This window comes from Hippocampus bargibanti, linkage group LG09 (genome assembly GCF_051943395.1).
Source record: "Hippocampus bargibanti isolate YZ-2025 linkage group LG09, ASM5194339v1, whole genome shotgun sequence".
NCBI lineage: Eukaryota > Metazoa > Chordata > Actinopteri > Syngnathiformes > Syngnathidae > Hippocampus > Hippocampus bargibanti.
In genome coordinates, this window is record NC_142742.1 from 7,608,508 (window position 1) to 7,631,342 (window position 22,835).

The 22,835-nt window shown below is 40.6% G+C and overlaps 1 protein-coding gene across 1 annotated transcript in view; it reads left to right on the forward strand.

Moving 5' to 3' along the window:
- Window positions 1-22,835, forward strand: part of akt1 (AKT serine/threonine kinase 1) — a 48,097-nt gene extending 25,262 nt beyond the window's left edge. The window contains exons 3-14 of the mRNA XM_089005211.1: window positions 103-231; window positions 3,378-3,489; window positions 7,419-7,545; window positions 8,600-8,731; window positions 8,856-8,921; window positions 10,768-10,836; window positions 10,956-11,081; window positions 12,470-12,598; window positions 18,585-18,799; window positions 19,776-19,863; window positions 19,967-20,069; window positions 22,205-22,835. Of these exons, the coding sequence (XP_088861337.1) occupies window positions 103-231; window positions 3,378-3,489; window positions 7,419-7,545; window positions 8,600-8,731; window positions 8,856-8,921; window positions 10,768-10,836; window positions 10,956-11,081; window positions 12,470-12,598; window positions 18,585-18,799; window positions 19,776-19,863; window positions 19,967-20,069; window positions 22,205-22,284 (1,376 nt within the window). The 3' untranslated portion in view covers window positions 22,285-22,835. The remainder of the gene's footprint in view (window positions 1-102; window positions 232-3,377; window positions 3,490-7,418; window positions 7,546-8,599; window positions 8,732-8,855; window positions 8,922-10,767; window positions 10,837-10,955; window positions 11,082-12,469; window positions 12,599-18,584; window positions 18,800-19,775; window positions 19,864-19,966; window positions 20,070-22,204) is intronic.

The following is a 22,835-nucleotide window of genomic DNA, read 5'->3' on the forward strand; positions in this document are numbered from 1 at the left end:
TATAGTGTTAACAACAAAATGTCACACATCGGGTCGTCCAGATTTTTTTCTACAATATTTTTTCCTATTTTTCTCAAATGTTGACATTTTCTCTCATCACAGGAGAATACATCAAAACCTGGCGGCCAAGGTATTTTCTTCTGAAGAGTGACGGTACATTCATTGGCTATAAAGAGCGTCCGCAAGATCTCGACCAGTTGGAAAGTCCCTTAAATAACTTCTCCGTCGCACGTGAGTATTTACTTTCAAAGGAAACCACTGCACCCAACCCCTTCCCTAATTTCTGGCAGTTTGTTTTCTCCATATTTGCGCTCTTGTAACAGTTACAATATGTTCACACATTTTTCAATTACCGCAGCAGTCCCTCTTGCTTGAGAGTTATTTTATTCAGAATTAACTTTAAATATAAAAATGCACAATAGTATTCCGGTATAAATATGACTTGTGTGTTTGTCTTCACAGTGTTTACATTTTCTTATTATTAGACCACCTGCAGAAATAAAAAAGAGGCAATCCAGTATCATTAATTGCTTAAATAAAAAGATTTCTTCAGTCGTCATCTGTACTTCTTTGAAGGTGTCGGACATTGCGCTCCTCATCCGAAAAGCTTTGTCAGCGAACTACAATTGTGCTGGTAGCTCTTGACGTATGTGTTTTCTTTTACTGGCTATATAAATTCTAAATATAAAATATACATCGATAATATGAAATATAAAATGATTAAAACGACACTAAAAGATAAGTGTAAAATTTATAAATGATCTGTACAGTAAACAGTTTTGTATACATTACAGGTACTGTTCTTCAGGAATAAAAATCAATAATACGAAATATAAAATGATAAAAATGACAATAAAAGTTATAACATTTAAAAATGAACTATAAACATTTTGGTAATAGTATTCAATAGAAAACGTTGGTTATAAACAACAGATAGACATCGTATACTATCCAGTCATGTAAACGTCACGTCGGCCATTTTCAATGGATTTCGGCTTACAACCGTTTGACTTACGACCGTTTTGTCGGAATGGAACCCGGTCGTAACTCGGATGTTACCTGTATATCCCTTTAGGCCAGACCTACCCAGATGAGCATTTTGCCAGGCTGCGCTCTGATTTTACAGTAATTTAGACAAGTTGTGCCTGGGTTTAAATTGCAGCACCAGCCAAAGTATGAAAAAATATTGATTTATATTCAGCAAAATATTGTCATCGTGTCGTTGGTAAAATGTCAATCTTTTAATAATCCAATAATATGTGCATTCGGGGAGCAGAGATTTCCTTCTGATCCTCTTTTGCGTTAACATCTGCTGCCAAATGAAAAATGTCAGCATGTGTTGGAACACGATACAAAATACCCTCAATCTGATGGATGGAGGACAGAAGAGTGGACCACCACTGAGACCCAAAATGGCTCTGTGAGGGTTGGAACACAATCCAGCTGCCGCGCCCTCGTCGGCAGCGACACGCCACGTGTCCGCGCCGTTGGTCTCAGAAAAACCAAAGCGAGCGCTGATGGCGGCAGCGCCTCAGAGCAGATTTATAGAAGTCAGGCGGCTAATAGCCACAATAACTCAAAAGCGTCTGAGAGGAAACATTTCAACAAACAGTGGGGCTGTCTAATTGCCGACTTCAGTCACTGGAAGACTGAATTGAACACAGCAACTTTTTAAAAGATTAATTTTTCCTGGGAAGCTTTCGCCGTGTATACACATGCGCACAGTACCGGAGAAGATGCAAAGAAGACATGTTCATGCAAGGAACCAATAACACAAGTTTGAACCAAAATTAAGATATAAGATAGAGTGCAACAGATTTGCTCATATTTCAAAATTTCACTTTCACAGTGCTGACCAAATATATTACCATATTTTCCGGCGTATAAGGCGCACCGGAGTATAAGGCGCACCCCCAATGAATGGTGTATTTTCAAACTATTTCCATATATAAAGCGCCCCGGACTATGAGGCGCAGCTTCAATGAATTAAAAAGGTTTTCCAAATATTAGGCACACCACATTATGAGGCCTTACAGTAGAGGCTGAAGTTAACGCACTACTTCTACTGGGGTAAATGGATTTAGTGGCTGCTGACATTACAGTGATTCCTCAGCTCACAAACTTAATTGGTTTCCAGAAAGTGTGTGTAGGGCGAAACGTTCGTCTGCCGAATATTTATTTCCCATCAGAAACCATTACAAATTAGAATAATCCGTGCCCAAGTCCCCATAAAACATAATTTTCTACTAAATAACAACACAAATATACCTTATTTTATGTATAATAAATGTGCTATTGGATTGTAATTAAAGAAATAAACTGTACTGTATAATGAAGTCGTTTTATTTACCTTTGTGATGATCGTTGATGTAGTTGCCCCTTGATGATATCCGAGTGATGTTGCTGTGCTTCTCTGTGATATTGTCCTCACTCACACTGTCCCCTGCGAGCTGCTTTTCGTTAATCCAAATCAACAGAATTTTTTCAACCTCTTCTATTTCCTGAGACCGTTGCTTAGGTAACACAGAAACACCCTTAGCCAGACATAGCAATGGTCGACTTGGCATACTGGTACTGGGACGCTAAGTCACACAAACGCACACCTCGTTCGATGATCTTCTTCTGATCGACCGTAATTTTATTTTGTGTCCTTTTCGTCTTAAGACTGGCCTGTGGTGGGGTCTTTTTCTGCCACATAATAGCAAAAGTACTTCACTTGATAACAAATAACGTCTGCACTCAGAGAAAGTGGGTGTGGAAAACTAGTCCACCAGCCACCGTGGCGATGTTCGACCGCGTGGCTTGGTGTTCATCCGCCGAATATTAGTCCGCCAGCCACCGTCGAGCTGTTTGTTTTGGTTCGTCCGCCGAAAATTAGTTAGTTAGTCAAGCCTATATGCTCACGAATTTAATGTTCGTGAGGCGAAAGGTTTGTGAGCTAAAGTGTTCGTAAGCAGAGGTATCACTGTACTCTTAACGGTTGTCTTCGCCGAGTCTTGGAAAATTGCACTTTAAAAGCAATAAAAGAAAAAAGAAACAAAAAAGAAATGCCCATTTTTGAATCATGCTCATTTTTATTTATTTTTATTTTTTATTTTTTTGTAGATGCGAGACCTATTGTGGCTCAATATTACTGCACATATAAGGCACACCCTCGTATAAGGCACAGGGTCATCTTATGAAGAAAATGAGGGCTTTTGAATGCACCTTATACACCAGAAAATATGATACTTTCCAACTTAGACAACAGTGTATTTTTTAATGCAGATAAAGATCAATTGCTATAAATGTGGATCTTTCACTTCTCTTTTGCTTCCCAACACACCGGCCTTTGTCTTCATCTCCCCTTTCCAACCGTTGCCTCATTTTATGGCCAGAATGTCAGCTGATGAAGACAGAACGACCGAAGCCCAATACATTTATCATCCGATGCCTGCAGTGGACCACTGTCATCGAGCGCACCTTCCATGTTGACACCCCCGAGGAGAGGCAAGTGAGAAACATGGCGTTTTCAGCTCACACAGTAAGAAAAAGACAAATTGTGTACATGTGGGGTATATGTACACAATTTACCTGTTGCTTACTTGGAAGCATCCAAATATGTTCACACAAATTTTTCCTGCCTCTAATTGAGGCACCATACTGACCGCACGCAGTCATGTGCATAGATTTTTTTAATTGAACGGACGGGATTTCTTTTCTAGGAAACATACGATTAGTTTAGATTTCCAATCAGAATATGAACATTATGTTAAATTAGTTTATCAAAATTTGCGGAGGAGAATGATGAATAAGTAGCTTACAGCCAAACCTTGGGTTTTGAACATATCGGTTCTCGACCAAAAATGTCAGGTTTTTTAGGCCTCACTTTACAACCGAAAATGGGTTCTCGATCAAACGCGGTGCACCTGAATGCACCACTTGACTCCCCTCCTGCTTCCTTGTACGTCACTTCCTTGTGTCGCGTCTCATTGGTACCGACACATTATCCTCGTGTAGTGTTCCATTGTGAGCAGGCGTGTTTATATTGTTTAATCACGGTTTTAAAAAAAGCAGACATTGATTACATTGATTATCATGGTGCTGTTTTGGTTTTCCACCAAATCGGTTTTCGAACAGGTTTCTGTAACGGCCTATGGTCGAAAACTGAGGTTTGACTGTAATTTTAAATCGACTTCAAGCATTCCTTGGTCCATGTCCACGCTTCAGTATCCTGCGTTAACTCATTTACTCCCAGATATGCAAAAATGCGTCCACTCCAGTGCCAGGGTTTTTGTCATTGTCACTTGATTTCCAGGACTCATAAAATATTGAGTTTTAGGACATTCAAACATTCAATACAGCGTTAGAAACCTTAGTCTCTCTTCTTTCATCAGAAAAAAAGTGTTAATTCCTAAATGGGTCTGGAGTTATATGAGCTTGAAATGAGGGCGGCTGTCCAAAATTCAATGCAATACATACATAATGGTTTATATAGCGCTTCAACAACAGCTGAAGCTGGAACAAAGAGCTAACATGGGGGAAAAAAGAAATGCTGCCCCCTTGTGGAGCGGGAACAATTTCCTGAGGTCTGACCAGCGCTTTATCGGCATCCAAGCGTGAAAAAAAACAAGCAAATTCGGGAATGGCGTTCTGCGTCATATTTTCATTTCCTGAATAAATTAATGAATGGCAGTGCAAAATATCTTCAATTATCTTGCGAAACTATCATATTTCAGTTTTTGTAACGTCATCAGTTGAATGTTTTTTTGTGACTACTATCTTTAATATACTTCTCCTTATCTTCCACTGCTTTGTGAATTGCTGTCACCTCATGTCTTTTTAATCCATGCAGCCTGTAGTTGGTAAATGGCTGCGTGGCGGCCTGCTGTGATAGGCCGCAGTGCTTTTGGCATAAATAACAGCGCATCCCTTCCTCGGTATGCCTGAGCAAGGTAAATTGATTTCGACATGTTGTCAACAGCGGGAATTATTACTTTTTAAACTGCCTGTTGCGTTAATTTTTCTTCTCTGGACTCTGCTTTCTCCTTGGGTGACTGTTTTTTTTTCCTTCTGTATCTGCAGTGCTCAAAACCTTTGCCGCGAGATGAATAATAATAATACATTTCATTTATAAGCACCCTTCAAAACTTTCAAGGTCACTTTACAGTCACAGGATAAGTTTTTCTGTGGGTGAGCAGCGGTAAGCACACGCGCCAGCGTTAAATCAACCCAGACGGAAGTAACTCAAATACAGTGGAACCTTGGCTTACGAACTTAATTGGTTCCCATACATAGTGTGCAAGGCGAAGAGTGTGTATCCCAAAAATTAATTTCCCATAGGAAACCATTAAAATCAGAATAATCCGGTCCCAGGTCCCCATAAAACATAATTTTCTACTTTCTACTTTTCTAAGCCTGAAAACTACACAAAATACACCTTATTTTATGTATAATAAATGTGCTATAGTATTATGATTAAAGAAATAAACTGTACTGTACAATAGTCATTTTATTTACCTTTGTGATGGTCGTTAATGGCTTGATGGAATGGAGTGTCCTGTTTCCTCAGCATTAAACACTTAATGAGGAATGTAGGCTTCTTTCACCATCTTGAGAAATGATCCCTTGTTGGTGCTTTTTCTGTGATAACTGTATCTAGTTCATCAATTGTGATCTGTTTGGCTGGGTTGATAGCTTTTTGCATCAAGTATACAGATGACTTGTGTGGATTGTTTGTGGAGCCTGATTGATGGGATATTTTAACTTTTTTCTATCCATTTTATCACTATTCTCACCCTTTTTTGTTTCAAGCTCTGTCATCTCCCTTTCGTGTGTGTGTTTTCTCCTTCTCTGTCTGCCTGTCTCTTTAATGTTTAACCCCCCCCACCCCCCACCCATTGCTGGATTCTTGACCAATCACGTGGCTTTAACCGAAGACACCATTTTGTTTTTTGGAGAACGGCCTCACTCTCTGTCTGTAACCCCATCCCCCGCTGCTGCGTTCTTGACCAATCACGTGGCTTTAACCGAAGACCGGGGGCGGGGAATGGAGGACAGTGGCCACCATTTTCTTGTTAGGAGAACGGGCTCGTTCGCGAACGACACATCACTCATGGTGGCAGCTCCGTGTGTATCCCAAAAAATAGTTTGTATGCCAAGGTAAAATGTTCAGAAATGTAACGTTCGTAAACCGGAAAGTTCATAAGCCAATGGGTTCGTAAACCGAGGTTTCACTGTAGATACAAAGCTAGCTAGCTAGCCAATCGTTAGCCAACAGATACCTTGCTAGCTAGCCAGTCAGCTAGATAGCTAGCCAGCTAGATAGTGAATAGATAGCTAGCTCGCCAGCCAGATAGCTAATAGATAGCAATAAATAAACAGACAAACAACAAACACTTAAAGAAACAAATAAATGCACAATTAAATAAATACATTAATCATTAAATAAAAATGAATAAAATAATTAAGGAATAAAGAAACACATGATTAATTAAATAAATAATACATAAATAACTAAATAAATCAACAAACAAATTAAATAAACCAATAAGAAGACAAATGGACTAAATAAACAAATTAATTAATTAAATTAATAATAAAAAAAAATAAAAATAAAGCAATAAACAAATACATGATTAAATTAATAACTTAATAAAAATACATGTAACAATAAAGGAATAAACAAATGCACAATTAAATAAATACATTAATAACTAAATAAAAATGAATGAAGGAAACTTATTTTATAAACACGACATGCTTGGGTACAAAATAAAAATAAAGGCAGTATTAAAAAAAAAATCAGGAAACCAATAGTGCCGACTTGCGGGCGGGTAAGAACACGTTTTTATCACTTTCTTTGGTAGTTGTTTCAAGTCCTTCCTGTGCTCAACTATTGATATAGTGCCCTCGTGGTGGCCGAACACTGCTACTGCAGTTGAAATACATGACTGTCGCAGAGGGACAAAAATTGCCTAATCAGCGCAGCTGGGGCCTTACAGTGTGTTGAGCGATATCAAACAGTCTGGCTGAGGATGGCACAAAATTAGCTCGAGGCAGCCGCCACGCAATTATGAACCCTGGAAAAACTGTGGTTTATATATCGATGAAAAGGTTTCTTCAGCCAAAAAGGTTACTTCTTTGAAGGTGTCGGACGTTTCGCTCCTCATCCGAGAGCTTCGTCAGCGAACTAAAGTTGTGCTGGTAACTCTGGCCCAGACCTCTGCTTTGATAGGTCCCTGCTCGAAGGGTGGGGGGTGAAGAGGACTACACCCTGAAGCTTACACAGATGTCTGGTTTACCTGTTTAATATTTCTACACTCAAATAAGATCCAGTTGGCAGAACCTGCACTTGAAATTGGAGTCCTTTTGATAAAATTAGCAATGACTTTGCTTAGTTGCTAAATAGGTTGATACCTTCTTTCTGCTGCCTTTAGGGAAGAATGGACAAAAGCCATCCAAGCAGTGGCGGAAGGACTGCAGAAGCAAGAAGAAGAGATGATGGACTCCTCTCCAGACCCCATGGATATGGAAGTCTACCTGACCAAACCCAGACAAAAAGTGGTACGTTATTTTATGTTGACGCATGCAGGTGCGCATCGAGACTAAATGTGCAAAAATGCAATTCCTCGTGCAAACAGATGTGGAAGCTGATGACATTTAAGAGGATGCCTCCTAAAGGGGCTAAATGCATGCATGATTCATGAACTGTCGCGGCTTGGAATTGAAGCGAATTTACGTGGTACAGGAGATGTGAGACAGTCTCTATTCGTCAATGGATGCTACAACTTCGTGTTTGCTTTCAACATTTAGCTTGTAGCAGACGTGCACATTCCACCATGACGTATCTGATCCACAGGTGAAAAGGATGCTTTGATCCTCTCCTCTTTCATCTAGAACTGCTACATGCAACGAAGAGGGTGCAGAAAGGGCTAAAGATTGAATGACTGTCTGGCTTTTGTGTTGCATCACATTGTTTATTTTGTTTTGTTTTTTACTTCAAGATGGCATCACAAGAGTGGCTGCCTTTTCGGCAGCTCCTGTATTCGTCTTTCTACTTCTTCCTTTCCTCATATTTTCATCACTTTGCTGCTGTGAAATGTACATTTCTCCACTGTGAGACGAATAAAAGCTAATCCAATCCAATCCAAAAGTAGAAACAAATAGATTGGAGCAAGATGGAGTCCTGTCATAAATAATTGGTGTTATTTGGGTTCTTCAGAAACAGGCCTCATGTGTGTCTTCGTTCTTCTGCCATTGATCTTCTCCATTATTGCACTTTGCCCTCCACTCGCATGACTCGATCAAACCTCCCTTCAGCGCTTGTGTCTCCCAACATCAGCCCCTGGTTGACTTAGCACCATATAGCATATCCACCACCAGGCATCCCAAGGCCACCGGATTGGATGTCCGTCACGCAACCATTTCTAACTTTCTCTTTAGCGCACGGGTTAAAGGTTAACCACATATGGGCTGAACCATGGGTATGGGAATTGAAAGGTGGCTGTAGTCATGCATCAAATGCCACTTTGTTGGGAGTGGGCTTGTGTGTCCCGTCTAGTTGTAAGTATGAGTTAGGTTGTAATCAGATGCCACTTTCTATCCTCTGGTTCTCTAGACTATGCACGACTTTGAATACCTCAAACTCCTGGGAAAAGGCACTTTTGGCAAAGTTATCCTGGTAAAGGAGAAGGCCACCGGTCGCTACTATGCCATGAAGATCCTAAAAAAAGAGGTGATCGTTGCAAAGGTGAGTGGGTTGCCAGCGAGATAGCAAAGCAGAGAAAAGACCCAAAGGGGGAGGACGCTGGAGCAATGACTTGATACCAAACCTTTGTGGGAGTCAAATGCTTTTTGTGGATTGTTTTTTCCAGGATGAAGTGGCGCACACACTCACAGAAAACAGAGTCCTCCAGAATTCAAAACACCCCTTTTTGACAGTAAGGGAACCCCTTTTATATATCTCAACTCAATTTATTTTAGTTTCATGAAGAGGCTCATTGAGTATTTACTCTTGCTTCATTGATTTGGTAAAATGATGAATGTTTGGAAGTGCTTCCATCCTACAAATCCACCAGTAACGCTAATAAGCCTTTGATGACAGTCTTTATATTTTGAGCTCACAAAGTACTTAACCTACTACCACTACTAGTACAATGACTTTGCATAGTAGAACATAAAGTCCAATGGCTCCATTTTAAAACACAGTGTACAAACGCTCCCCACCTTACGAATTAGATACATTCCGAACGGTGGTTCGTAAGGTGAATTTGTTCGTAAGTAGCTTCAGTGTATATTTTGTATGGAATGTATGTTTAAGTCAAACTCTGAACGGTGAAGTATAAAACGCAGACGCTCTAACAGTCGTAAAATAAATTCACACCTACTGCAGTATGACAACATATATTCTTCGGTTCTAAGTACAGTCATACCTCAACTCATGAACTTAATTGGTTCCCAGCAAGTGTGTTTAAGGCGAAAAGTGTCTTCCAAACATTAATTTCCCATTGAAAACTATTAAAAATGAGAATAATCCATTTCCAGGTCCCCATAAAAGAGAATTATCTACTAAATAAGCCTTAAAACTACACAAAATATACCTTACGTATGATAAATGTGCTATTCTATTGTAATTAAAGAAATAAACTGTACTGCATAATAAAGTTGTTTTATTTACCTTTGTGATGGTTGTTGATATAGTTGCCTCTTGATGATATCCGAGTGAAATTGCTGTGCTTTCTCGGCGATAATACCCTCACACATTGTCCCCGACTAGCTTCTTCTTGTTAATCCAAATCAACAGAAGTTTTTCAACCTCTCTTATTGCCTGAGACGGACGGTTGCTTAGACAACACAGAAACATCATTAGCCACAAGTAGCAATGGTCGACTTAGCATACTGGTACTGGGATGCTATGTCACACAAACGCACACCTTGTTCGTGTTTTTCGATGATCTCCTTTTTCTGCTTGACCGTAATTTTCTTTTGTGTCCTCTTCGGCTTAACACTAGCCCGTGCTGGGGTGTTTTTCGGTCCCAAAAGAGCAAAAGTATCCACTCCATTAAAAACCACATCTGTACTGAGTGCATTCAAAGAAAGTGCATGTGGAAAAGTAGTCTGGCAGCCACGGTGGTGCTGTTCGGCCGTGTGGTTTGGTGTTCTTCCGCCGAAAACTAGTCGCCAGCCATTGTGGCCCTCCGTGTGTTTCCCGAAAACTAGTTTGTATGCCAAGATTATATTCTCACAAATTTAATGTTCGTAAAGTGAAAAATTTGTTAGCTAAAGCATTCGTAAGACGAGGTATCACTGTAATTAGTGAATTACGTGCCAGCAGCCATTACTTTTTGTTATTCATCCCGTCCTCCTGGTGTGTCAACTGGGAAGAGGGATTTCCTCCCCGCCCACAATAATCTACACAGCCAATCACAAGTGAGCTTGGCGGATTGGGGCCTGAACTCGTCGGTAACACTTCTGTAGAGCCGGGCGCTGATTGGTCAGCCTTGTTGTCCATCACGTAAATATCCAGCCCTTGAAGACTCTGTGTGCGTGAAGCACAGTACGCAGCCAATCGCGAGTTTAGCCGGAAAAATGTGTGTAATACAAAATCTAACACACAACATATCTGTACATTTTTCGACATACCCGCAAAAATGTTCGTATGTACCGTTTTTCGTAACTTGAATGTTCGGAAATTGGGGAGCGTCTGTACTGCAAACCAGCCTATTACATTTTACAACTGTAATATAATGATTGAAACAAATAATTACTTATTTTTTTCATCTGCAGGGACTGAAATACTCTTTCCAAACACACGACCGCCTTTGTTTTGTCATGGAATATGCCAATGGTGGTGAGGTAAACTATTTCGGACTATTTTTGTAGTTGATAAGAACTCATAGGTAAATTGTTGTTATTTCCTCCCTGGAATAACACAAAATTCTGTCTCCTTGCTGTCAATCTTTTTGCCCCCCCAGCTTTTCTTCCACCTTTCAAGGGATCGTCTCTTCTCCGAAGAGCGTGCTCGCTTCTACGGCGCAGAGATTGTGTCTGCGCTTGACTACTTGCATGCCGAAAGAAACGTGGTTTACCGCGATCTAAAGGTAGGGTGCGTTGATACTTGTCCAGTTCAGGAAGGAACCAATGACAGTTTGCTCTGGGAAATGTTTATGTTGAGCTCTGAGTGATTCACAGCAAGCATCTTGTAGCTGATAAAGCAAGCCCGGTCAGCATAGCACTCTCACCCCCAATTCCCTGACTGTTTCCCTTGGGTTTATGAGGCGCTATCTCAGTCTGCCAAGCTGCGACTGAAAATGCCAATGTTAGCAGGATTGGAAGATGTGCTGACTCACCCCGACGCTACGGCACACGTGTGAGCCACAGCGACCTGACTTAAATGAAGTAAAAAAGGGAAGGCGCGAGCACGTGGGGATACTGAAAGGCCGTGTTGTCTTATTTCACGAGCGGAAAATGTCCATTAGTTTACCACACGTTGGCATTCATCAAGAGTGGCGTGGATATCATAAAACTGGCTTCAAAACCACAATGTTCGTTATGTTTGTCAAATCAGGAGTCAATGAAATGTGTACCGTATTTTCCAGGTTATAAGGTGCCCCGGAGTATAAGGCGCACCCCTAATGAATGGTGTATTTTCAAGCTGTATCCATATGTAAAATGTACAGGTGTATAAGGTGCACCCGAGTATAAGGCACACCTCCAATGAATGGTATATTTTCAAATATATTCCATATATAAGGTGCATCTTCAATGAATGACGTGTTTAAAAAGGTTTTCCATATATAACGTTGTAAGGCGTGGACCACGCACTACTTCTACAGGGGGAAATGGAGTCGTGGCTGCTGACGTGTTGAGAGACATGTCAAGGCTCAATATTACTTCACATATAAGGCGCAGTGTCATCTTTTGAAGAAAATCAAGGCTTTTGGGTGCGCCTTATACACCTGAAAATAAGCTATTCCTATTTATGTGAATAGGAATTCTGTCTTTTTCCCATCTGGTTATAAATCCTAAATTTAATTTGTGAAAGCAGAAAAGAAGTATTTTCAAACTTTTTCCATTTGCACTGGACTTATTATAAGGAAAAAGGTTTTCCAAATATAATATATAAACAGACAAAAGTTTTCAAAATATAAGGCACGCCACATTATAAGGCGGTACAGTAGAGGCTGGGGTTACGCACTGTGTTCTACAGGGGGAAATGGAGTTGGTGGCTCCTGACAGTAGCTGCGAGAGATGTCGAGGTTCAATATTACTTCACATATAAGGTGGACCGGTGTATAAGGCGCTGGGTCATCTTTTGAAGAAAATCATCAAGGCTTTTGGGTGCGCCTTATACACCGGAAAATACGGTAATATGATGGGGTTTTCGTCATCGCACCGATGGGTATCAATATAGAGAAAATACATCTGGTTTGCTATTTTCATACAGTTTAAGAAGCATATGCCTTTTTTCGGGTCATATTCCCCGCAGTTGGAAAATCTAATGCTGGATAAAGATGGACACATCAAGATCACCGATTTTGGCCTTTGTAAGGAGGGGATCAAAGATGGCGCCACCATGAAGACTTTCTGTGGAACACCAGAGTACCTTGCACCTGAGGTAACCGAATGCAGCTTTTTTGGAACAGACAAATATCATATATTTACCACAAATACTTTGAATAGAAAGAAGCGCTCCGTGCAAAAGAATCAGTATGTCCAGGTTACACGACACAAATATCTCTAATAACGAAAAGGCGTAAATGGTGTCATTTCGAAGTAAGCGTGTGCCATCCCGTCACGTGCAACCTGAGTAGACCCGAAACAAATTGGCAGCGTGTCGCTGGACATCAGTTGTTAAGAAGCATGTGGAAGAAAGGACAGCTGTTCTTTTCTAATCTCCAGCAGAAGTCTCCCCTTTAATGAGTGTGCAACCCATTCTCAATATTTGCTGTATATGGAGGGTGTGGCTATTCCCTGTTGCGTGCAGGTATGACCAGTGAGGCCCGTGTAACTAGATAACGCATTGTGAGCAGCGTGGGGTAGCATTTATGTGGGCGGGGGGACACGCGCATTTGGCTGGTGGTCTAAAACATTTCTCTGGGAGAAGCATGTGTGTGTTGACGCAGTTGCCTTATCGTTGTTTTTAGCTCTCATTTGGAATTTTGTTGCCGTGGGGGGGGCTGGCAGTGGAAAAGCAGGGTGTCATTGGCCCCTCAGGAAATATGAGCTTCTGCCCCTGGAATAAGACTACAGCTGTTGCACAGCATCAGGGGAGGCATATACTGACCTGGGAGGAACCAGAGTCAGTGCGCTAACTTTTTTCTTGCTATATAAATTGGATCGGATGAGATTCGATGAGCCTTTGTTAGTCTTGCAGTGGAGTAATTTACATTTCACAAGCAGCAAAGTGGTGAAAGGAAGAGGAAAGGAAAGAAAGAAATAGAAAAACAAAATACTGGAGCTGCTGTAAAGGCAGCCAATCTCGCGGCGCCATCTTGAAGTCAGAAGAACAAAACAAAGTAACACATATTTGTATTGTCATATTAATTTTTATTTCGTTTTTATTTTTGTTCTTTTGACATCAAAATGGAGCTGCTAGAAAGGCAGCCACTCTCGCGGCGCCATCTTGAAGTCAAAAGAACAGAACAGCGAGAGTAGCTGCCTTTCCAGCAGCTCCTGTATTTTGTTTTTCTACGTCTTTCTTTCCTTTCCTCTTCCTTTCATAACTTTGCCGCTGCGAAATGTAAATTTCTGCACACAGAGACTAATACATGTAAATCCAATCCAATATGACAGCACAGTCATTCAACCCTAAGCACTTTCAGAATGAAAGCACCTTCAACCGTATTGACCAAAACACATACTCCCCTTCCACAAACTTGGCCAAGTCCGCACTCATCTCCACTGCCCAGCGTATGACAGTTCCAACCGAGAGCAAGGAGACATCAGGGGCTGTTTCCACGGCAACCGGGTTGCTGCCTAGCGTCTCTGTAGAGTGCAGCCCGGGCAGTGTTACAGGTTGTTCTGCAGTAAACAATGACCTTGTTGTGTGAGCTGCACAGGAATGTTGAAACGTCTGGGAATATTGCATTCAGATCGGGGCGGGGGGTAACCTGAAAGAACTTTAGGGACAAATTCATTAATTATTCAAAGTATTTAGAGGTTGAAAGCCAGAATGGATCGAACGGTAATTGATTAAATGGGCTTTGCGTAGATGTTTTAACATATTTTTTTAGCCCTACTTAAAACCTGTCAAAATATCTAAGTTAAAAATATATATAAAATTATATATTTATATATACAGTAAAGTCTCGTGATATCGATATTCTCGGGAGTCGGAAAAAATATCGCTATAACCGGACTATCGATATATCCGATCCTGCGAGCATGTAATTTTCTCCTTGAGTTCATAGAAATAGTATCGTAATAAGCAGTACTATCGAGATAACCGATATGTGTGTGTGTGTGTGTGTGTGTGTGTGTGTGTATGTATGTATGTATGTGTATATATATATATATATATATATGTATATATATATATGTGTGTATATATATATATATATATATATATATGTATATATATGTACATTATTTTTATTAATATGTATTTATTTACATTTTATATGTGTGTGTATGTATGTATGTGTATATATATGTATATATATATGTATATATATATGTACATTATTTTTATTAATATGTATTTATTTATTTACATTTTATATATGTGTGTGTGTGTGTGTAATTATGTATACACATATCTGTGTATATATGTGTGTGTGTGTGTGTGTGTGTGTGTGTATATATATATATATATATATATATATATATATATATATATATATATATATATATATATACACACACAGTATATCTTCTTTTTCATTTATAGTATATTATATTCTTTTCCCTCATAAGGACACCAGAGGTCATAGTTTCCTTCTTGCAGCAATTTGATATCTGGGATAAAAGGGCACTTGCAAGGTGAGTGCGTTGAAGTCTTGGCTGGTCCCAAGTTCTAAAACTGAGCACTTAAATATGACTGGCGTCCCCCTCCTTTGGTCAATAATATGTGGACACTCAGAAATGTTTTGTTTTTCTTGTATCTCCGCTCTTCTCTTCCCCCTCTACTCCTCATTGGTAGCGTAAGAGTGCTCAAGTCAGGGGCCCAAGCAGGCAGTCCTGGTTACGTATATGAGAGATGAGCTTGACTCCTGTGCTCCTGGCAGCTTCACAGCTGTGGCACTCTTCTACATATATGGGGCAGCTGCGGGCCCAGCTGTCGCACGGTATGAATCACACGACAGCAAAGCTGGAAATAGAGACGGCCTCGTAATCCAAACCCCACTTGGGCTTCACGTTACTCCTCCCAGCTCACCCGGTCATCCTCCGCTGTGCTCGCAGACACATGTGTGCGCACACGCGGCAGTCGTGTTCCTTTTAGGGGCACATGCCATCATCTGTTTTCCAGGACACTCCCGGCATGCTCGCTGTTGTGTCCATATCTAATTCTATAAAGCCACCCACATCCTTGAACTGAAGTTACTATTCTTGGGTGTGAATTCACCCACCATCGTTCTCCTTGAGTTTTAAGAGAACACGCAGTTCTCATTGTCTTTATTTCACCTTCAACATCCGCGTGAGGAGGTGGAATCCAGTACAAGTCCCAAAGGACCTTGCAACAGCTATGCTCTGTGGTACATTATTCATTCAACAGGTTGTATTCTTCAGTGACCGGTTAGAGTCAGTTTCATTGATTGTCTCCTATGAGACACAATAAATGCCTTTTTTTAGGGAGGGAGTTAGTCTCGCAGTGGAGAAATTTACATTTCGCAGAAGAAAAGTTATGAAAGGAAGAGGAAAGGAAGAAGTAGAAAAACAAAATACAGAAGCAGCTGTAAAGGCAGCCACTCTCGCGGCGCCATCTTGAAGTCATAATAGCAACCAACAAAAAAAACAATAACAAAATAATATGACAACACCAAAGACAGTCATTCAACCTTAAGCACTTTCTGCACCCTTTTTGTTGTATGAAGCAGTTCGAGATGAAAAATGTGAGGATCAAAGCGTCCTTTTCACCAATGGATCAGGGACGTCATAGTGAAATGTGCACGTCTGCTACAAGCTAAATGTTGAAAGCAAACACGAAGCTGTAGCATCCATTGATGAAAAGACATCTCCTGTCCCACGTAAATCCGCTTCAATTCCAAACCACGACAGCTCCTCAAGCCATGCATCCATCCAGTTAAATGTATGAATGCCGTGGACAAAAATGCTGAAAAACAATCCCTGTCCATTCCACATGATGCACAACAACACAAAGTGACAAAAGAAAACGCTGCCTACTCGGGCGCCATCTTGTACTAACTTTTCACCAATGATTTGCATATTTGTTCGTGTACAGCGACGCGATCTATGTTTGTTGCCTATTTTTTTACTTCTTTCATTTGAGCGGGCCGCACACCCAAACAGCTTGTTGACGTGTATTTGCGAAAAGGCCCGAGGGTGATTAAATATGCAGAGCTACTGAGGAAACACTATCCTCGCTCCTAATATGAGATGTGAGTCGCGGTCGGCCCCGGCCTGCCTCCAAACCACAGGTCAGTAGGGAGAGCAGGTGATTTTGGTAGCACATTAATAAGCAACAGTTGCTCTTGGATTTTTGCACTCATCACCCACATGATTTGAGGACACCAGTTAAACTCAAATATTTTGTTTACGTTATTTGGCGACTTGAGATGGGCGACATTTGATTTCCCAGTTGGATGTACCAACCATTCCACTATAAACTAAAATCATAAACATATACAGACGCTCCCCAATTTATGAACAAGATACATTCCAAACAGTCGTGCGTCAGGTGAATTTGTTCGTAAGTTGCTTCAGTGCTATATTTTGTATGGAATGTATGTTTAAAGGACAACCAACGTCTCCGGACAAGTTGTGTCCATAATTTGTAAAATGGCTTCAAATGATGTCTACTGAGCGTATTTTACAAAGATTCCACCGCATATAGCTATATTTCACGTTTTAAGACTCACACTGAATATTCAGGAAGTCTTGTTTTTGAGTTGGTGACGAGTCGGTACGTGACGTCACTAAAGGACCGCCCTTCACCGTAAAAAGACGCATATTAGCGGTCCTTCCATCACGTCAATGTATTTTGCTGTACCTGTTTGGTCTGGGGACCTCGTGTTGCACCCAAAAGCCGCCAGGAGGCCAGAAGAGGGCGTCCAAGCGCCATATAAGGAATTTATCAGCCTGTGGAAACGGAGGTGGCCACAGGAGGTCGCCATTTTGTGCCTCTTTTTTTGGGGTGAGAGATTTTCCCCCAATGTTGCCTCAAAATGGCACAAATAAATTATTTAATCGATTGCAAACATGTATGCTTTCCTCTTCAGAACTATTTGAATCATATTCATAACTGGATGTGTAACAAGAAAGCATATTCTCCGAATCTGAAGCCATTGTTTTGATTCACTAGCAATGCAAGACGTCTTGGCGTGATGTCACAAACTGGGGGCGGGACTTTCTGAAAATGCCCAATTCGCAGCTCAATTTTTTGCAGATTTTGGTCACTTTTTTAAGTCATTTTTATTGGTGTTTTGCATTTGACTAAAAATATCATACTGTGTGTTTTGGGTATTTTAGATAGTATAAAACATTTTTCTGGTATCAGTTAAAAAACAAAAAAGGGGCGTTGGTTGTCCTTTAAGGCTTATATAAGTATTTTCAAAGGACAACCGACACCTCCGGACAAGTTGTGTCCATAATTTGTAAAATCGCTTCAAATGACTTCTATGGAGCATATTTTACAAAGATTCCACGTATAGTATAAAACACAGACGATCTAACAATCGTAAAATAAATTCACACCTACTGTAGTACGATGACATAGATTCTGGGGTCTTCAGTAAGCCATTACTGAAGCTGCTGGCATGTCATTACTGAATGACGTGCTATCAGTCATTTCTTTTTGTTATGGATCGCGTCCTCCTGGAGCGTCAACTGGGAAGAGAGATTTCCTCCCACCGCCCACGTATTCTACATAGCCAATCGTAAGTGAGCTCAGCGGATCGGGACCTGAACTCTTTGGCAACACTTTAGCGTAGCCGGGCTGTGATTGGTCGCCCTTGGTCAGAATCAGAATCAGAATCATCTTTATTGCCAAGTATGTAGAACACACAAGGAATTTGTTTCCGGTAGAACACGCTGCACTAGTATCGTTGTCAAAAAAAACTGCTAAGTGGCACGATACAGTTCCATTTTGGCTACTGTTGAAAGAGTTCAAAGAGTTAATGGCTTGGGGGAAGAAGCTGTTTAAATGTCTGCTGGATTTGGTGTCTGTTTTGTGAACATCCCGCCCTTGAAAACTCCCAATGTGTCGTGTGCGATTGGCTGCGTACTGTGCTTTACGCGCACGAGCTCAGCCGGAAAAAGGCGGCCAACACAAAATATAACTTACAGCATCTCAGTCCAAATATTTTTCGACATACCCGCAAAAATGTTCATATGTACCGTTCGTAACTGGAATGTTCTTAAGTAGGGGAACATGTGTATTGGACCAGCTGTTTGATGCCCAAGTTTGTGGTCAATCTAACAAGGTACTGGAGGACAACGACTATGGCCGTGCTGTGGACTGGTGGGGTCTCGGCGTGGTGATGTACGAGATGATGTGTGGCAGGCTGCCTTTTTACAACCAGGACCACGAGAAGCTGTTTGAGCTCATCCTCTTGCAAGACATCCGCTTCCCACGGACACTCGGCTTAGAGGCGCGCTCGCTGCTTTCTGGACTCCTTAAGAAGGAGCCCATGCAGAGGTGAAGTATCTCCACAGCAATGACATTTTTTTGACTTTCCTAGTTATTATTTCGGAAGAGCCCGCTGTTCGATTTTCCAGTGTTATAGCTCTACATCAGAATCAGAATCAACTTTACTGGCCAAGTGTGTAGAACACACTAGGAATTTGTCTACGCCGTAGAGAAATTCGTATTTAAATTCCGTTTTACCGTAGACTCTACGGTAAAACTCACTGCCTTAGTATCATCATAAAAAACATGACAAATAAGTATGGAACGTAAGTGGTACCTCTCAGGAAGAACTGCGGGAATTATAAAGCAGAGCTAAAGATACCAGTGGTAGAACAGTTGTATAGTTGGTCCAGAAAATCAGTGTACCATTTTAAAGTGATCAGTCGCCGTATTTGTAGTAAAACAAGTGTACAATTATGTAGATGTCCTTGAGCGCCTCAAATTGTCTGGTTCTGGGTATTATATAAGTCAGTAACAATGGTTTAAATAAGGACAGAGATAGCGCTACAATGATTATTATTATGGGATGCTGTTCCACAGGTTGTGCAAAATTGCAAAGAGGCACTATATACAGTAAAGTCTTGTTATATCGATATCGGTTATATCGATAGTACTGCTTATTACGATACTATTTCTATGAACGCAGGGAGAAAATTTACATGCCGCAGGATCGGATATATCGATAGTCCGGTTATATCGATATTTTTTCCGACTCCCGAGAATATCGATATAACGAGACTTTACTGTAGTTAGATTTGGGTTACTGTTGAGAGAGTTAATGGCTATTGTCACGAATTTAGTAAGGCGAAAAGTTCGTGAGCTAAAGAGTTCGGAAGCCGAGGTATCACTGTACTCTTTAACGATTGTCATCATCGAGTCTTGAAAAATTGCTAATTTAAAAGCAATAAAAGATTAAAAATGAAAAGAAATGCCAGTTTTTGAATCATACTTAATTTTAAATGGATTTATTCCTTTATCCATCCAGGCTAGGCGGTGGTCCTCACGATGCCAAGGAAATCATGCAGCACAAATTCTTTGCCGGCATCGAATGGCAAGATGTTTATGAGAAAAAGGTGAGTTTCACATACGCTGAATAAAAAGATGAAAACCGTGAATTTAATTGGAACTTTTTTCCTCCCTCTGAAATTTCTACTCTCGCCCTTTTATCCAAAACAGTTGGTCCCCCCGTTCAAGCCCCAAGTTACCTCAGAGACGGACACGCGCTATTTTGATGAGGAGTTCACCGCGCAAACCATCACCATTACGCCACCTGGACAAGGTAATGCCAAATATTTCAATGTCATTCTCATTATATAGTAATAGTAATAATAAATTTCATTTATAAGCACCTTTCAAATCTCTCAAGGACGCTTTACGGTCACGGGTTAAGTTTTTCTCTGGTTGAGCAGCGGCAGCCACATGCGCCAGCATTCACTCAACCTGCATGTAACTCACATAGATAGAAAGCTAGCTAGCTAATAGATAGCTAACAGATAGGTAGCTTGGCCTTCACTCAACCCGGACGTAACTCAAATAGATAGAAAGCTAGCTAGCGAATAGATAGCTAACAGATAGGTAGCTTGGCCTTCACTCAACCCGGATGTAACTCAGATAGAAAGCTAACTAGCTAATAGACAGCAAACAGATAGCTAGCTAGGCCTTTACTCAACCCGGAAGTAACTCAAATCGATAGAAAGCTAGCTAGCTAATAGATTGCTAATAGATAACTAATAGATGGCTAATAGCTAACTGGATAGATAGCTAGGTAGTTGTGTTAAGTTCATTCAGTCTCCTTGTTTTAATCCACATCGATGTTCCACACATACTCCTTTTCTGAAACAGTCCGATTTTTATTTTGTTTTATTATTAATGTATTAATTAATTGTTCCAGAATTATGCCATGACAGATTTCATCTCATTCATTAAGTCCCTCATTAATAAAGACACTTTTGTGACTTTATAAAGCCTCTCTCCTGAGACAAGTCTGCCCTCTATTGGAGAGCCTGCAAAGCGTCACCCAATTATTGTCTCCTGGGTTTAGGTTGGTCCTAAAGACAATAATAATAATAATAATAATAATAATAATAATAATACATGGCATTTATAAACTCCTTTCAAAACTCTCAAGGTCACTTTACAGTCACTGTATAAGTTTTTCTGTAGTTTAGGAGTGTCCTAACTTCAGGCAAAAGGGGCCAAATTTGGTGTGTTAAAAATGTAAGGCAGATGTTCTTTACATATAACAGCAATTAATTTCTACAAATTATTTTCACATTGAACTCATTCACTGCCAATCACAAATGTATACGGTAATTGAAAATATGATGGAGAGGCCATTCCCGGGTTTTGTTTTTTTCTTGTTTAGGTGCCGATAAAGCGCTGGCTATAGCCTCTGGCAGTGTTTCTTTCCCCTTCCACCAGGGAACATCATTTCTCTTTTTCCATGTTAGCGCTTTGTTAAAGTGCTATAGACCCAATATGTATATATTGCTTTGTAGTTTGGACAGCCGCCCTCTTTTCAAACTCATAACTCCAGACCCATATAATTTAGGAATTAACTCTTTTTTTCTGATGAAAGAAGTGTCTCTCAGGTTTCTTACGCTGCATTGAATGTTTATGTAGTTCTAAAACTCAATATTCTGTGGGTCCTGGAATACAAGTGACAATGACAAAAGCACCGGAGTGGACACATTTTTGCACATGTCTGGCAGTGAATGAGTTAAAAACAGCTAATGTATTGAATTTTATTTTGGACAGCCACCCTTATTTCAAGTTTATATAACTTCAGATTTATATAATTTAGGAATTAACTTTTTGTAAATTACTGTAAATAGCACAGCCACCTTATGTTGATGCAATACAGCTACAATTAGCAATATGCCTTTTTTTGATACTTCCACGATGTACAGTTTTTTTTAATAAAACTATTTTGCACAGTACATGTATATCAATTACAGTAAAGTCTCGTTATATCGATATTCAAGGGAGTCCGAAAAAATATCGATATAACAGGGATTATCGATATATCCGACCCTGTTTGCATGTAATTTTCTCCGTGCATGCATAGAAATAGTATCGATATAACCGGGACTATCGATATATCCGATATCGATATAACGAGACTTTACTGTACTCCTATACTAATTTACTGTTGCTAATTTAGCCTCTAGATAGCAGCTCTTAGCACATGCAGGTAACAGGTTACCAATTGCGATAACAATACATCCGCACACATTCTGTTATAACTACCCAAGCCCCTCTTTTTTTTTGTGTGTGTGTGTGTGTGTGTGTGTGTGGGGGGGGGGGGGGGTTGGTCATCAACCTCAAAGTGTGGGGGCATTATATGGTGTTATTTCCCTTCATGTTTTGTCACCCCTACTCCCCCCATATAACATGTTTTTTTCTGCACCCCAGACGAGAACATGGAGTCTTTCGACAGTGAGCGGAGACCCCACTTCCCTCAGTTCTCCTACTCCGCGAGTGGGGTGGCTTGACCGACACTTGCACTTTCCTCATTCACCTACCCCCCGACCCCCCTCACAGTCCCTTCTCCCTTCAAGCCGACTGCATCCTCCAAAAAGACTGGGGCCTGTCAATTGTTCCTTACCTTCCTTGCTGCGTTACCCCCCCCCCCCTCAATTTATGTTCTCAAGGAAGGACCAAGTTCATGAAGAAACAAAGCTCTCTCAACCCCTCCCACCGCCATCACCAGCCCACCCAAATCGCCCACCTGCGCCACCCCCAGTTTAAAATTTAACACTAGTCTTCATTTCCTGGTTGTTTAGCCATCGGGCATCCACACATAAGCACCTTTGTCCAAAACATTGGACCATTGCCTAAAGTTTCAAGAAGGGCTGTTATATTTTTAGAACCCGATGGAAAGCGAAATCAACCATTTCAAGTCAAGATTACAATTATGGTGGACCAAAGTTCTTTTGGTAATCTGGTGTGCTCATTGCTTACCTCCTCTGGAACTCAAAATTGACATGTTGGGGGGAGCTTCAAAAGTGCACGTTTGAAATAAAGTTCATATGTCTTGCATACA